This window comes from Bombus fervidus, chromosome 6 (assembly GCF_041682495.2).
Source record: "Bombus fervidus isolate BK054 chromosome 6, iyBomFerv1, whole genome shotgun sequence".
NCBI lineage: Eukaryota > Metazoa > Arthropoda > Insecta > Hymenoptera > Apidae > Bombus > Bombus fervidus.
The window spans coordinates 16,687,612-16,704,500 of NC_091522.1; the positions used below are offsets into that span (position 1 = coordinate 16,687,612).

The 16,889-nt window shown below is 42.5% G+C and overlaps 1 protein-coding gene across 10 annotated transcripts in view; it reads right to left on the reverse strand.

The window, feature by feature from the left end:
* Positions 1-16,889, reverse strand: part of LOC139988043 (dystrophin, isoforms A/C/F/G/H) — a 445,976-nt gene that overhangs the window by 291,503 nt on the left and 137,584 nt on the right. For all 10 annotated transcript variants that reach the window (XM_072004969.1, XM_072004970.1, XM_072004965.1 and 7 more), the window contains 3 exons: positions 13,763-13,974; positions 10,993-11,147; positions 10,529-10,718 (listed from right to left, as the gene is read on the reverse strand). In XM_072004969.1, coding sequence (XP_071861070.1) covers positions 10,529-10,718; positions 10,993-11,147; positions 13,763-13,974 — 557 coding nt within the window. The remainder of the gene's footprint in view (positions 1-10,528; positions 10,719-10,992; positions 11,148-13,762; positions 13,975-16,889) is intronic.

The following is a 16,889-nucleotide window of genomic DNA, read 5'->3' on the forward strand; positions in this document are numbered from 1 at the left end:
TTTAGGATTACGTTAAAATTTTCAGTAGATTCAGATATAAAATTGTTGCTTCCGTAATCTGGGTTGTGCAAGTTACGCAACTATGTATATTGGTTTCGTGAAATTCCAGCAGCGTAATATTACGAATAATTAACGTACATTGCTTCAATGACACTTGCGTCAATCAAAGGACGATCAAGGTTTCGTTTTTCTTTCCATTTTTTCTTTTTTTCTTTTTTTTTTTGTTTTTGATTAATAAAAAATAGATTTAGTAAAAACAAAAAAAGAAAGAAAATGCATTTAGCGAACGAGCGATTTACGAATGACTGTCTAATTACCGATGTAATTTGCCGCGGTCGCGAAGTGTTCCGATTAAAAGCGCTTTCTCCACGACGTAATTACATAAGCAATTAGAGCAAATAAACGTTGCTTTTACAAGCCATGATTGCTAGCTTGCTAGATTCAACAAAACTAATTTTCCTGGGTATAAATTTAAACGGACGCTCGCAAGTTCCGAGATGTATTCATACGTGCACTGCTGACTTTGCGCCATGAATTATCTACTTGCTATACCGCGACAAACTTTTAACTTCCATAATCGCCATCTTTTTCCTTTTTATTTCTCGGTCGCTGAATTACTTTTTCTCTTTCTCGAGAACGTTTTGATATAAACATTAAATCATTTTTTTTTCTGATTTCGTAAACTGATTTCCGTCACTATCAACGTTGCCATTGATTAATTTTAATTATTTTCTTCATTAAGTTTTCAACAACTTTGCAACCTTGTTGTCTCGACGATCTCCGCGACAGCGCGAACTTCATGTAAATTACAATTAGAAAAAGATCGTAGGAAGATGAAAATACAAAGGATCGCGAGAAATTCTGCTAACAAAAATGACAAATGCGTAATACGGATTTGCGCCCAAAAAGATAAAACGTCGCACGCGTTGTGACAGCTGTGAAAACAAAACTGCGATATATTTTTGTTTATTACAGAGAAGAAAAGAAAGAAAAACAAAGATAGTTTTTAGAGGGGACAAAAAAGATAAACATCTGAAATTTAAAACTGTGAAGCGAAAAAAGGTTTGATAAATTGGCAGGCATATCGCTCGCGCACTAATGAGACCAGCCCCTTTTTCCTTAAACAGATGAAATTCAAGAATGAAATATTTGTCGTGATGGTATCTGTTTCAGGGAACGGAAAAGCGGTTCATCCAATTGATGATTTATCGCCGATAACTGAAGTTATTGCCTGCCGCGAATTCCGGAATTATCGCGAGATTGGTTTTTTTTCGAAACATTGAAGATGACACAGCGTCGCACAAAAGCGACAATATTGAGACTGTCAGTGAATCGATCCAATCTCGAGCAACCATAAATCGTCGTCTTTCTCCGGGTCTTATGGATTCTTGCTCGATACCGTCGATAGACTAAAACGACGTTGTCAAAATCCAACATTTCTTTGAACTGCGACTTCCCTCTGACTTTTGAAAAAAGCCAACTTGAAATTCACCTTTACGATCTGTTCGATCGAGGAACAAAATTTGAAACGGCAGTACGAAAATTTCCAAAATTTGTTGCAAATAACTAACTAATTCTTTGAACTGTGACTTCCCTCTGACTTTTGAAGAAAGCCAACTTGAAATTCACCTTTACGATTTGTTCGATCGAGGAACAAAATTTGAAACGGCAGTACGAAAATTTCCAAAATTTGTTGCAAATAACTGACTAATTCTTTGGACTGTGACTTCCCTCTGACTTTTGAAAAAAGCCAACTTGAAATTCACCTTTACGATTTGTTCGATCGAGGAACAAAAATTGAAACGGCAGTACGAAAATTTGCAAAACTTGTTGCAAACAATAATAGGAAGACGTAAAGCATTTAAATTTTAGAAAAAAGCGAACATCTTTCGTAACGATAAAGCTGAACTGTAAAAAGAATATTTCGATTCGTAATTCCAGCTTTGTAAAGTTTACAGTAGACGATACGAATCGATGATCTTAGATAGATAACGAGACTTTTTAGAATATTGGCGTAGGGTAAGTAAAAGATAACAAAACGCAACAGAAACCTGCAAAATATTTCCAGTCGCTTTCGATATCGACTGGTGGTTAAGATTTTAGGCAGAAACGCGAGAAAATCGAATGTATTCTGCTACGAAACGGCAATTCTCCATGGAGGAACCGGCTGATAACATCGGCACCCAAAGTCGGTAACCGGAATTCGAGAAAACTACCCTTTCGAGAGGAAAACCATCCCTCCTGCGTTACCGACCTTGCAATTCTACGAACATTGTCGGCTACCGCCCTCTGAAGAAGCCGAGAGCGCATGCGCGTACCGTTTCGATCGCGAACAACCCCTTTCTCGTTAAATCGCACGTATCGTCTAAGTTGTAGGAGGATGGAGAAACGATACGAAGACAGACAGAGACAGATAATAACGAGAATACGAACCGCGATGAAAATGTGATTCGCGAAAAGCCTCGTGTCCCGAAAATCTACAAAGACGTGTATTTTTTTCAACGGAATAATATATGAAACACAACGTAAAAAAAAAACCTGGAAAAAATGCTAAAAATTTGATGGAATTTTAATCATGAAATATTCAGGTGGAATTTTGCCAATTGAACTATAAAATATCGGGGGAAAAGATTCCAACAAAATTTTCCAATTCGAAGTACCCTCGATGGTAAAGCAATTAAAACACGGAAAAAGAAATTCTCGTAGCGATGTGTTTAACGCCTCGACTTCACGGCGTTCCATTTATCATGGTCGCTTGAGGGGGTGGTGTAAGGGTGAAGATGTGACCGTTGTCGAACGAGAAACACCCGCCTCTCGAATTTTACCCCTTAATGGAGAAACTTGCTAGGAGCCTGCCTGCCCGTACCCGTTGCTTTTATATCCGTATTTTACGAGATTCTTTCCCGACCTCTTTCGTCACCCACCCTCTCCGTGCCCTTTACGACTTCCGCGTTTCATTTTCGCCGTGGCGCTTTTCAGTTTCGCCCAGCCGCTGCTTCCTTCAGCGACGAAAACTCGCCGAACGAAATCGACTTTGATAAAGCTCATAGAAAATCAACGAAGATAAGCGAAGTTGTTAACAGCGATGTATCGCGAGAAATCAACAGACACACGGCGAAGCTGTGTAACTCGCAGGTCCGTGAAGGGAAGAAAAAACGATCGGGCCAGTGAACAGTCACCCTAAGCGGTCGTTATTCGCTGAGCGATTACACGGTGAACATGCAACGATCAAACGGTAAATTCGAAACATTAATTCACCGCTGCGACCCACGAACGCGAGACTGTCGCCTGATAAACTCGTTGAAAACGTTTCCTTTCTGCTCGGACGGCAGCCACGAGGGTGGAGTTCGTTAAATGCACTTTGCCGTGTTGCAGCGATTTTAAAAATTACCAGCCAGGAGAAGCAAAGAGAGAGAGAGAGAGAGAGAGATTCTTAATGCGCCTTCGTTGAAAGGCTAACGAAGTTTACCGAACGGACGGTTGTTGAAGCGGAGAGAAAAATATAAAAGAGGTACCGCGACCAAGAAGCGCATACGAGTTTCGCGATTATGCAAAACAAGGAACTCGGAAGAGCCCGGCTTTTTTCCCCGCGATAGACCGAGCGTAGCCTTCCCTTTTAGATATAATTTCTGTTGCCAGAGAAGAAAAAACTTGGTGTCGTGATTTAGTAGCGCGATTCGTGGCCGTGTGTGCGCCAGCGCTCGCTTCCACTTATAAATTTCCGTTATACGGTGTTCTTTTGGTCGCGAGACGCAGAAACTCGCCGGATGCGTCACGCATAAAAAACACGAACATCTTCTCCTCTCCTCTAGCCGGTAAGTCGCGAAAAGTATTCGGCGTTATAATGGAACGACTATTAGGAGCGAAGAATATCATCGTCGGCGCGGTCGTTCACGCCGCGAAGGCGTTCCTCTATCGATCCTTCGGCTGCGTTTCGCCTGTGGGAGAGAAAGGGAAAGTAGCCAACCGATTCTTTCGCTTTATCATGACCTTCGCACCCCCGAGAAAAAGTCCGCAACTTTTCCCATTCTCCTGTCGCTGTGTGTGTCTACCTTATACACGGAATCCCGTCGTACAAAATTCTATTTTCAAATTGTCCGCACGAAAACGTAAAATTACCGGTTCTTTCAACATACAGAATTTAACGACGTTAGATTTTCTCGCTTATACCGATAAGACAGAGTTACGAATATTTATGTTCGACAGTGACTGCAATAACGTTTGTCAAAAACGCGAATACCTGCAAACAGCAATGAATTCAACGTTGCGAAATAACACTGAGAGATCACCCACACTTTCGTCGTGGCTAGGGCTTCTAGACAGAAGACGTAATGCAGAAAGGCCTTACATCACCGGAACACGTACTAAATGTTCGGCATTAAAAGCGCGTTCCGAGTTTCTCCGGACCCCGCTACGAACCTGTGGTATTTACTAAGAGCAAGCTTTTTTCCGCGAGAACGCTCCCATTGCCATATTAATATTAACCCTACGGTCGCAAGGTCGAGGTATACGCACAATGCGCTTTCAACGTGTCATTCTATGACATTCTCCCTTTATCGATGTCAATTCTAGCAGAACCCAATCCCCATCCCATTTTCAGTCGCGATTCGGCATTGAATGCTTTAACACGCAACGAAAGGGGCAAATTGACCGAATGGAAAGTCCGGTTACGTTGTCACAACCCCGTGGACGGACGCGAGTGAAATTCGTTGCCTCTAGTCGACTGCAATTTTGTACATCCCATTTGTGCAGGCAAGGGTGTCGCCGTATGAAGAAGCAAGCGCATCCCTGAATAGGCTAGGGGTTGGTCGCGTGGCACGTTGAAAAAATAAAACCAGGTGAAATTGCGTTAAAGCGAATTAGCCACGCTAGGCTTGATTTAACGAACCAGCCTGTACGGTATGTTTACCATGAATATGAGAAAAGGGACAGGCCTCTTTGTCCGACACAGGGGGGCGAAACGAAAGTTCAGGTCACGTAAGCGACTCCCGTGGCGTTTCTCCTCGATCGATGAACCCTACTTTCCGTGTAAACGGTTCGTAAAGCCATCGAACTCCAGCCACGGCGCAAAATGACAAGAAGCCTAAAAGCAACCTTGGGCGACGCGCCACCGCGTTGCGAAGCTTCATTGGAAATTCGTGACCTACTTGCCTCTCGTGGTTTTCGAGTCTAACGGAAACGTAGGCGAGCCTTGGAGAATTTTAAAGACGCGAGAAGCTCTCCGTGCTATCGTTGAAAATACTTGCAGATGTGACTTTTCGTAGGAGAAGATTTTAAACTGCGAATGTGAAACAGGTGGAACATCTATGGAACGAGATTTCGTACTATCCTCTGATGCTATAAGTAGAATAATTTTACATTCTAATAGACTTCCTAGAATCGAGGTGTTTTAGTATTTTTTAAATTCTTTTTTAACACGTCGCCTTTAGAGAATCTTTTGACGAGAAGGTAAGTCCTTGTTGACCTTTCATGTTTTACCATGATTGAAGTATAATCTTTCTGGATGATCTTTCTTTCGCTCTGTCGTTATCCAGACCAACACTGGCTACAGAAAACATTTATAGCCATAGAGTATTTATTGTTCCATTTGCAAAGTAATTCATTAGATCCAAGTAAGTTATATGACATATCGCATAGTAGCTTCTTTATGTGTTGAAGTGGTCACCACTACTAAGTTTTCTAAGAAAACTCTACACCTGGTCTTTTAGTTTTCTCAAGCACCGAAGCCATCGACAGCGTATAGACAAAAGACTGGGTCGAAGGCAAACCATAAACGGTTGATAGGCGACGTTGGCTTTAGGGTTTTCGGTCATAGGGTAACACTGCTAGCGTGCGGATCTGGATCAGCTTATATTATATTCCGAACTTTGTATTTACACTTTAGTATTCAAAATATATATTATCTACCTTACAATTACAATCCACGCGTTCCTTTGTATTCACATACATCTAACAACCTCAACATTATGAAACGCAGAACCTAAGGAAGAAGAAAAATGTTTGCTCGCAATGCAAGATTATGTGCAAATACTTCTCGTAGACGCTGTATATATCAAACGTTATCCTATCTTCGAGAAATCAGAAAAAAACAAATGGAACCGATAGGTTGCTCGGCAAAAAGGAAAAAGTCAGCATCAAACATCAATCGAGTTTTTCCCCAGATCCCCGAGGTTCCAGCTTTTCCAAGCGTAAATATTAATATCGTAAAAGAATCTGGATCTTCTTGAACGTATTTATTTGCCAGTCCCATGGGCTACCCATGAAACGTCCCGTTTCGATTCCAAGTAATTCTAGCCGCGATCCAATATCGGACGGCCATAACTCGTGCCCGACAAATCGCAATTCATGCACACGGGAGCGTGGTGCAGCATGGACGAAGGTATTAGGAATTCCTCCGGATGTGCTCTCGAAAGACGGAGACGCTATGCATGCATGAGTTACGTTCCGGTCGAATCGGGTCGGTGAGTCATTAGTAGCATCGCGACGACAACCGTGAACTTCGCCTGTGGAATTACATTGTTTCTTGGCGTTGCTAACTGTACGATAGTATAGTCTGCGTTGTCTACGATACATCGATAATATCGCGATCCCGTTGCAAGTGTACGTTAGTTGGAACGTACGCGCGTTTCCAGTAAATCGAAACCTTTTCAACCTTCTGTTCCTACGAAATTCGAGAATTCGAAACTTTGAGAATCGGCTGCCGTTAGATCGATGGAAATTGTAGAGTAACTTTTCGAAGGTAAGAAACGTTCGGTTGAAGAGGTGAAAGTAAAACCAAGATGGATAATGAGGCAAAGGGTGGATTTGACGCGACGTACGGAGCCAAGTTTCGTTGCCTCGTTTTTATTACGAATGCCAATCGATAACGCGGCTCCTACCTACCTCGAAGTTCAACGAGTGGAAGCAGCTGTCCAGGCGGCATTAGTCACCGGGATGTAATTTCTGGCCCACGCCCTGTTCCGTGTGCATTTGTGAAAACCGGAGAACTCGACTGATTGCTCGCGTGCACTAAATAGCATTAACGTTCGACAATTATTCTTTCGATATTTCTACGGTACAGAATAAACGAAATTAATTGCAGGCAACTCGTATCCATCTCTGCAAGTCTCTAGCGACTAAGGATAATTGATCCAGAGAGCGCGATCGACGACGAGCACGGATGCATCTGTCGATTTGAATCCGTGGCGGTGTAACGCCGCATCTGGATGTACATCTCGAGAAGCTCACCGAGCAGCGTTCGAAATTAATTCCTATTTGCAATCGACGTAGCAGCGCCATGGAACGGGATACGTTTGCACGACCGCAACATTTTACGCTGCATCGATGAAATTAACAAACTCGGCGTCGTGCTGCGATGATTCGAGCATGGCTCGTTCGACACACGGTTCCACGTTAAATTGATCGAAAGATGTATAAATCCCACGTGAACCGAGACGATTGGCGATAAAGGGACAACACGCAGCTTTGGAGCTTTCAGCGAGCACCAACTGCAACACTTAATTACGAACGGTGCGCGCACATAGGCATACTATTTTCCAGTTCGACCGAGCCGACCAGCATTACGCTTTTCAAGAACATTAAACACGGCCAAACGAGTTCGATAAATTGTCACGCGAGAGATACGAATGGAAAGGGATAAAGTGGAACGCGAACACTGGGGATTGGTAAATAGGAATTACGGGCGGTGTTTGCTTTTAAAATTCGAGCCGAATGAAAAATCGCTGGCGCCAAAACAAAAATAGCCGCGAAACGAAAGCGGAACGAAATCGAAACGGAATCTGAGCGAAATGGAAATCGAAACGAAATCGTTGAAGCACCGTGCGGCAAAAGAGAGAACTTGTAATTGAAATAGATCCGGCTAATTGTTATTGCGCATTGCAACGCGTAGATATAATCAGGTTGCACGGCAAATAACATTGATTTTCAATGATCGCTATTATTGGACAAGCGGTCGGACAGCGTGGAAGCCGCAGAGGCGATTTTCCTTTCGTCCCCGATACTCGGGATTTATCGAGTGATTGATTCCAATCAGTTATCCAACTGTTTATCGAATAATCAATGCCGTCGTCTGTTCGCCGATGAGGTGCATGGAAATTACATTTCGCGGACACGCGGTCACGCAACCGTGCGACTGAACTTTCGTCATCGAAAATTTATACCGTCCCTGTTCATTTGGCATCGATAATTTTAAACACAACCACAGCCTGAATATAGTGAAAATTATTGAGAGACATTGATAAATGCCACGAGTATTTTAGAACAATAACTTCATTCGTGTTCAAAGATAAAATGGAATTAATACATTTCGACCTATTTGAAACTTTTCGACACACAGAAGCGAAAGATTAAAAACTATATACATAATAATAATAAACCAAAAGTACATGATTTTATGAATAACGTAAAAAGTCGATCAAACTAAACATTATACTAAAAAAATGTATAAAGCGGAAATGGATAAACCTTTCATAACGTAATTCCAAACTGAACGCGACATTGTCATATGAAATGTACGAGTTTGCCTATGAAATGCAAATGCGATCGATCCTCGAACGCCCAGAATTACACCCTTTTCGATAAAACGAACCAAAAGTCGACGAGATGGAAGAAAAGCATCGAACAAAGCAGGCAGAGGAAAGAATGTCCCGATGTTAATACGTAGGCAGTCAAACAATATTATAAGCTAATTTCCCGGTAACGTGTGCCGTTTGTTCGTTACGCGAGGACGATCGTAGATTAATTTCATCGAAATGGAGTAATAGGCCGTGCCGCGTACGCTACAATATCAATTTGATTCTGCGAATGGTCCATCGGTTCCACGGAATTGTAAACAGACGTATTCGACGGGGGAGGATTCCCACTGCGATTATCGTCACGATTCGTATAGGAAGCAGGTTACGACGAGAAAGTTTATTCGTATATACATTTCCTTAATGACGCACATTTTTACCCCGACCTTTGCGTCTTACATTTCGACCCCGTTCTATCTCCGTCCACGATCAAAGATTTTAAGTGGGAAACGATGTAATATTCCAGAAATAAAAATTTCTAACGTGGATTAAAGCTATTCGCGTAAAATTTCACTCTACGTTCCGAGTATCTTAGAATTTAAAATAAAATATTTCTATTCTGGAAAATAATTTAAATCTTTTAATCTCGGCGCTTACATCGTTTGCCGTTTAGATTTCTCGATTATCGATAACCTGTAAGCTTGAACGAGAGACGATCTTATGCGTGTTCGTGCTAATGCGTAGGACAATGTGTAACTCGTTTGAATGCATATCGTCGGAAGACGAGGAATCTTCTTTCGGGCTGTAGAGATTCAAATCTGCGATTTTTTAAATGACTAACTTTGATCATCCTAATCAATGTCGCTCTCTACGACTTTTCCTCCTTTTCATTCGCATATTCTTTTCTATACTTGCACTAATGTTAATCGCTAATCTTAATCGCTTTGGAGTAAGATTAGATTGTGTGACTACTGTTTTTGAGGTCGGAGAATATACGCGGGTAGAGTTCGTTACAATTTCATGCTACTGCAAACTACCTTGTATGTAGAGAGGCAAAGTTTTCTCGTCTGCGCATTACTGAGAAGTTCAGTTAGCACAGGGAATGCTAATTGTTTAGAGAAGTAGTTCGTAGTAGAATATGAAAAACGGACTTTCTGAAACGCAATGTGCCTAGGTACGTCGCGTATTTACTTTAAAATATCGGTAATCGTTCGATAAAGTAATAACTCTTGAAAGAAAATTCTTGCGATTTTTGCTTTTTCCTCTCAAATGTCAGCGTCTGAGGAGAACAAAACGCAAAACCAGAAGAAGCTTTCGCACAGAAGCTGATGGGCCGCTACCGCGTTACACCGATATCCGATATCGAGCGTCTTCCTTTTAATGGGTATACCGATACACGGCCTGCTACGTCCGACACACTTTTATGGCAATCAATCGAAGCCGTAAAACCTTCTCGAGTCAATACGTGACCTATACAGATCTGGTTTCTCGTCTTGACCACCACCGTTATAACGTCTCGAGGAATGTTACGGCCTAACCAGACTTGAATTACGTCGATTCCGTTTACGTTCGAAACGCGTTGATTCGTGCGAAATCACCTACCCCAGCTATTCGTAAATCGCGTGGAATATTTCTACGTGCAGGGGATGGCCAGTTTTCTCAATTTCGCCATTTATTTCTCGAAAATATCATTATCGAATTTGCTATGTATTATGCCTTTCCAACTACGAAATAATTTTAAACCTTTTAGACTATATGAATCATAATTTTAAATGAAATTTTGTATTTGTTACAGTATTAAACTCGCGACTAATTATTTTACTCAAATAAAAATATGGATTGCAACAATCGAAATCTCTACGTGATTTTTCGCCGGAAACATCAACGGCGAAAAGATTTCTTCTTAAAGTACGAGGTTGCTGTGTTCCGACTATCAAGAACAATCGCGATACGTAACAAAAGCCTAGCCGATAAGAACTCGCGATTGGCGAGTTCGTACAAGCAAAAGTGGGACTTACCTTAAGCTGATGTTGCGGTCGTCTGAGCGCACCCTGGTCTCGTCGTCCGCCAAGTCGATCGGCCTCCGCTTCCAATCCCTCCATCGAGGACTCAGCTTCGCTCAACCAAGCCAAGAACTTGTCCAGGGACCGGTCGAAGTTGTGGAGGGAGTTCATCGCGGAATGGAGCAGTTTTCCTCGATTGATGATACTAAGAAGGATTTAATAGATATAGTCTTTCGTCGCGATTCAAACAGTCTGTTCGAAACGATCGAATTCGCTTCAATGGCAAACGCAAGAACGAAATCGCGAAAGAATAACTTCTACTATAAAAATTCTGTCAACTGCGTTCGAAACGTTTAAACAAATCGAGTCGAATCAAGCATTTTCAAATCATACACCGACGACTTTAAAATTAGAAATTTCTATTTGACAATTTTCCACCGTACTAAGATAATGCGAATAAAAGTATAGTCGAGGCATACCTGGTGTTGAGGTTGTTGTATCTCTGATTGATGGTCTCCGTCATCTTTTTCACGCGAGTGGTGTCGTCCTCCTGATAAACGGCTATCAGCTTCTGCGTCAGCTGATTGAACTGTTCGATCTGATGCTTGTATTGGTGAAGCTCCGCGTGGAACGACTGCAAGCACGAACGACGTCGAAATAAAATGAGGCGGGCAGGTCACCGTGGAGGCGGTAAACTTATATCGCGAGCGGCTCCGTCAGACTCGAAAGTCGCGTCCCTCGATAACTCGCCAAAGTTAAATCTTCCTAGAGAGGGAGGCCCGGCTTTCATCTTTCATGGTGGCATCCCGTGCCGTGGAAACTTTTATTTGGTCTGCCGGCGACCGATTCGCGTCGAGAAAACTTACGACAATCCAGATTAAGCCGACGAACCAAAAAAAAAAAAAAATTCTTATTCATCGCGTTCGCCCGACAAATTATCTAGGATTTTAATTTCAAAGGAAACGTTTGCATCGAAAGGACTTTGCCATTAGGGGAAAATTGAAACTATTTTAGAACGAGACGAACCGACGAACGAGACGTGAAAATGTAATCGGACGACAAACGGATCAATTAATCAATTACGATTGCAAGTACCAAGAGGGAGGAAGAATCTGGCCACTGGTACACACCGGAAAGCTAACCTTTGTAAACGAAACATACACCGAAATCAAGTTCTATTAAACAAAGCTGAAGTGTTAGCTTAGGACTTCGTAAAACCGTGAAAACTCTCGCGATGAATCGAATAAACGATCTCGATGTTTCTCGAGTATCGTCTTGTTAAACACTCACCATATTCGGACATCGGAAGGGAAGTTTTTGAAATACGAAATTAGAAGAATGAATGTTACTTTCTCGACGATGCGACGTAGTACGTCCTTTGTGATTCGCGCGTCGTAACAGAATGAACGCAGAATGCTTACGTTCGATGATACCGCCTGTCGTTAAGGACGCGTAGAAAAGGACAACGATCGAGAGTGACAACAAACGAGGTGGGGCTATTGCCGTTAGAAACAAGGTGAACCCTAAATTCCAAATATATCGTCGTTGCTCGACGAAATAAATTATTCCATGAATAGCCCATTCGGCTCTTTTGAATGTAAACAGAGTTCTGGCCGCGTGACGTACTACGCCTTGGCACGATCTCGCGTTGATTGGAAGTTTGACCGTTCTTTCGCCTATATCTCGTGCTCGCTGCTCGGCCATTTTTCCCTCCACGAGTCGCGTTATTCTGATACACAAAGCGGAACGTTGCTAAAAAGAGGTTAGTAGCTGCCGGGATGAATACCGATCCGTTCGCTCTCTTTAATCGCGGTCGCGGCCTGTAACGAAGCTTCTAGCCAGCCATTATACTCGCGACCGTTTCTTTTTATATCCACTTCTTTCTTTTCCTTTTTCCTCTCCTCTCCTCTCCCCCTCCCTCTCTCTTTATTGGAGCAATCGCAGAAAATGCAAGCCGGTTAGATTATACGGATAACTTTATTCGGTCATTTGCATAATTTTCTGATGGTACATAATTAGATTATGGGATTAGTACAAACTGTCTTGATGGCGGATGAAATTTAATATCTGAGAAGAATCTTTTTTTCTTTTTCGTTGTTTTTTAAGCGACAGGTAAGAGCGGTCGGTGTACGGGATGTTAAAACTCGGGGAAGTAGCCGCGTATAGCAGAGTAGCCTCGTATCACCGGTCTATCCGGAAGCTGGTGAGCGTTCTTATGGCTGGATAGGTGCATACTGAGAATGGCAGCCTCGGGGGCAGAGATCTGGTAAAATGGAATAAACTGGTAGAATACGAGGAACATTTTGCGCTAACGTCATGCGTATTGTTTTAAGGAACGCTCGTTCTCCGTGACTTCTTGTTTCCTTTCTCTTATTACAACTTCAAATGCACTGCTGCTCTCGAGATTGCTACGTTGTTGCCTTATTTGTGCGAGCGTTTCAATGAAAATCGAGTTCAAGTTCAAACACTTGTCAAGTCTGAAACGCTTGCCACTCGACCCTAATGTATCGACGATTCTTTCAACCTCTACAACGTAACGCGTTAAAATCCACGGAATTATCGTTACGTTATAGGAATAGTTACAGTAGCGCCACGTTTTAACTTCCTTCCTCGATATCCACAGTTTAATCGTTTTTTTAACTGACTTCGTGACACGAACTAGTGTCGTTGACAAACGTGACATCGCGTATAATATGTACTTTACTTGTATTTAATTTAAAGGAAGGATACGTAGTTACGCAATGAAACAATTACAATTATGCCTTCCTTGATAATTGGCTAGATAAAATATCGACCCGAGGACACTTTAACGCGATTAGGTGCTGCACCCGAGAGATGTCTTTTACCAATACAAACAATAGTACACCTAATATATACCCTGCGGAGAAGCGATTTTCATAGTGAGAGGAAATATCTCTGAATTCTAGGTTATTCGATATAATTATGCAAAATTAGAACGCGGCCAAAATCGATCGTCATAATTATCAATCAACATTTTAAACCACGCACCAAGCCCATTTACCGCTGCCAATAACACGGAATTCCCAGATGATCGTTCGTTCGGTCTCCTAATCGCAATCAACGCAAATTGCTGCGATCAAACGGGAGAACCGGTTGCCTTCTGTCTGTTGCACAGCCATTGACACGAGAGAGATAAAGAGGAGATAAAGAGGACGACCCCGAGAGGACGGTTGTCCGCGCACGGGTTAATGCAGCTCGGTTAAGAAAGGGAGAAAAATGCCAGCGTACCTTTTGTTCCCGGAGCTGTGCCTCGAGAACATCGGCAGTGTGCCCGACGGCCCGCATTTTCTCCAGCCGAGTTTCCATTCGCGCCAACCAGACCTCCACCTCGTTCCTTTTGGCCTCGTATCGCTGACTGTCCCCGAGCATCGCGTCCAACTCCGTCTTCCTCTGCATCATTTTCGAGTTCATTTCGTCCCAGTGCTCCCTCAGCTTGGTAACTGCAACAATAATCGGACGGACGTGCCGTTTTCATACGATCTGTGCGCCACTATCTTCGCGTTTCTTCCTATTTCTTCGACAATTTGTATCTACCTTCTCGCGTGTCGCTGTATCAAAACGGTCAAGCGTGATACACACTGTCGTTGAAAAGCTCGAGATTACCGCGCGTTTCGTGAAAGGCAAGAATTTTAAGGGAAGCGACTCAAAATTTCGTTACATTAAAAAAACTCTTTTATCGCAAGTTTATACTCTAACGATGTCTATAAAGTTAATCTTAAGATAAAAACAAAATTAGCAGGGCGTTGGATATACGTAGGAAAATTGGTTTCGTTATATAGCAGTGACCTAATGGAAAGCTATAGCGAAATAGAGGAGAGAATAATTGTGGAGAAACAGGGATCGTCGGAGATTGAGCTGAAACGCGGGGCTGTCTTTGATGTAGATGGCTGACACAGATAGCGAATGCTTTTCACGACAGGTGATGATTTATGTGTTTAGTATTAGCGCAGCAGAGTGAAATACTCGGCCTGTAAGATACGATCGATTCGATTCATCGTGAAACGAAAAGGGCGCCGACGGATTAACTTGTTAAAACAACATACATAGATTATGAAGACAAGCTGCCAACAAACGGAATAAATTCAATCTGTGTCTCGTTAGAAATTCATTTCATACGGTTCCTCCTTTTACGTAAATCAAAAGTCCAATAATAGAGCGAAGATAAAGTACGCGGAGCTCCGGGGCTCGTTGCTCGGTTATCATAACCAATCAGTATCGTATCCTTTTGCAAGAACAATTCGAAAAGGCCAGGTCGAACACGGAATTAAACTTATATTCTATTCGATGACGTTCGTAACAAGAGCTGCATGAATAAATAAACCTATCCAAGCTTTCGAACAATCGTTCCAATTAATCGATCCTTTCGATTCGCTGCTACCACGACAATCTCAATACTCGTTGAACGAAACAAAGGAGATTTTAAATAAACGTAAGAATCACGGAATCGTATAATCGATCGTTGATCGTTCTCGAGAGGGTTAAACGTTCTGACACGAGGACGTTAAACACGATGCACGCTCGAATTCGAGAGCGACCGATCGTGTAGAGGCTCGTTAATCGAACGCGAGGAAGTCGGCCGCTGGCACGTGCTCGTTGAGCATCAAGAAGCACTTCTCAGCCAGGCTAAAATCCACGTTGAAATTCGCGCCAGACACGAGGAATCAGCTGGAAACTGTCCAAGCTGGTGCAGCTTAGCGGGAAAGAACGCGCAGCTGGAAAAGCGAGGCGCAAAGCATTGGCAGCGTTTCAACATCCGTAACAACAGAATTACCACGCGTGGACAGCTCTGCAGAATGGGGTTCTATAGTGTACCTTTGATGATGCAACGCATGTACAGGATGTTTCGCGACAGGGTGCCGGCAAACAGGACCGAGGCTAAAACGAAAACAACGTGATTGAGAGCGTCACACTCTCTAAATATCGTAGGATTAAAGTGGTTAAGCTAGCATGCTTACGAAACACGACTGGAACGAACTGTCTCGTGGTGTACGGTCTCTGTTAATATTCTCTGATGTTTTCCCATAATATTTTTATTATCACCGCTGCTGGGATTATTGCGAGTAATTTGTAAAAGAATCGTATCGTTGGTTTTTAAACAAAATTTTAACGAATATGTTGAAAAACGCCGTTCTGTACAGCAGAGAATAGAAGACATCGTAATCTAGAGCACGCGTAATAATATTCGAAAACAGCAAATCCAGTTGCCTGTTACAATGCGCGAGGAGAGACAAACGCGTAAGCACTCGAGGCAATTCGTAGTTTAGCGGATCCTCGCTGTTACAACCGAGCCGCTGTTTCCAGACAGTAGCACAATTTAGAATGATATAGAGATCTATATATCGTTGGCAACTAAAAAATACATATTGAAATGAAAACAATTTCGCAGAAACTTTTAGCTATGCGTATGAAATATTTCGTGGGATATTTCCATTACAAACGGAACCATTAATATCGTAGAAATTTCGATTAATCCGACGAATACGTACGAAACGATATTTACAAATATTTTCAAATAAAACTTCAATCGTTTCTAATTAAAAAAATTATTATATGCTGATTGTATTAAAAGAATTGTTATGCCTTCGTCGGGACTCAATTATATTCCCTGTCGTACTATCTATCCTTTGTTATATTTCCCAATTAAAAGAATGATTCACGGGCTGCTGTAGGCGTAGCATCGCAGAATTCAGCATTTAATTAAATTTTATTCTTCGATATTTTTACATTCATATCGCATACTTTTAACGTATCACGATCTTAAGCCACCCTATAGAACCAAACAAAAACCCGATCGATCATCGTACTTCGTTCGCATCGATACATCATCGTGGCTAATTTTCTGGCGGACAGAGAACGAAGAATTACGATCAGAGTGCATTCGCACGTAACCGGAAGCATATGCTAGTCTCGCAGACTGATATAATCCGACAAACCACGCATGCTAGACTAATGTTTCTAAGCGAAGAGGAAAGAGCACCGACTGGATGGCTACGTGAGCCTCGGATCCCGGGACCGGAAGTAAAGTGGCTTGATCTATCATCCCTTCCACTCGCGGAGTCTCTGAAGGGATACCGTGCAAAAGACGAGGAGGTTGTCTTCCAGTGGCTGCGCTCGATGACTTATTACAAGAGCAATTCGCTCTCGTCGACCCCTACGACTCAGACCCCGCGTGCCCTACCCTTTTCAACTCGTGTCACAAGCGTGACAAGTGTTCGATGGGACATTAAAGATGGCACGTACACTCTTCAACCTGGGGACGAACCTATCGCGTCGCTGAACTCCCAGTCATCCTCATCACGAATGCGACTTTGAAATTTCAGCATCGTTAACGCAGAGATTGTTCGTTGTTCTAACT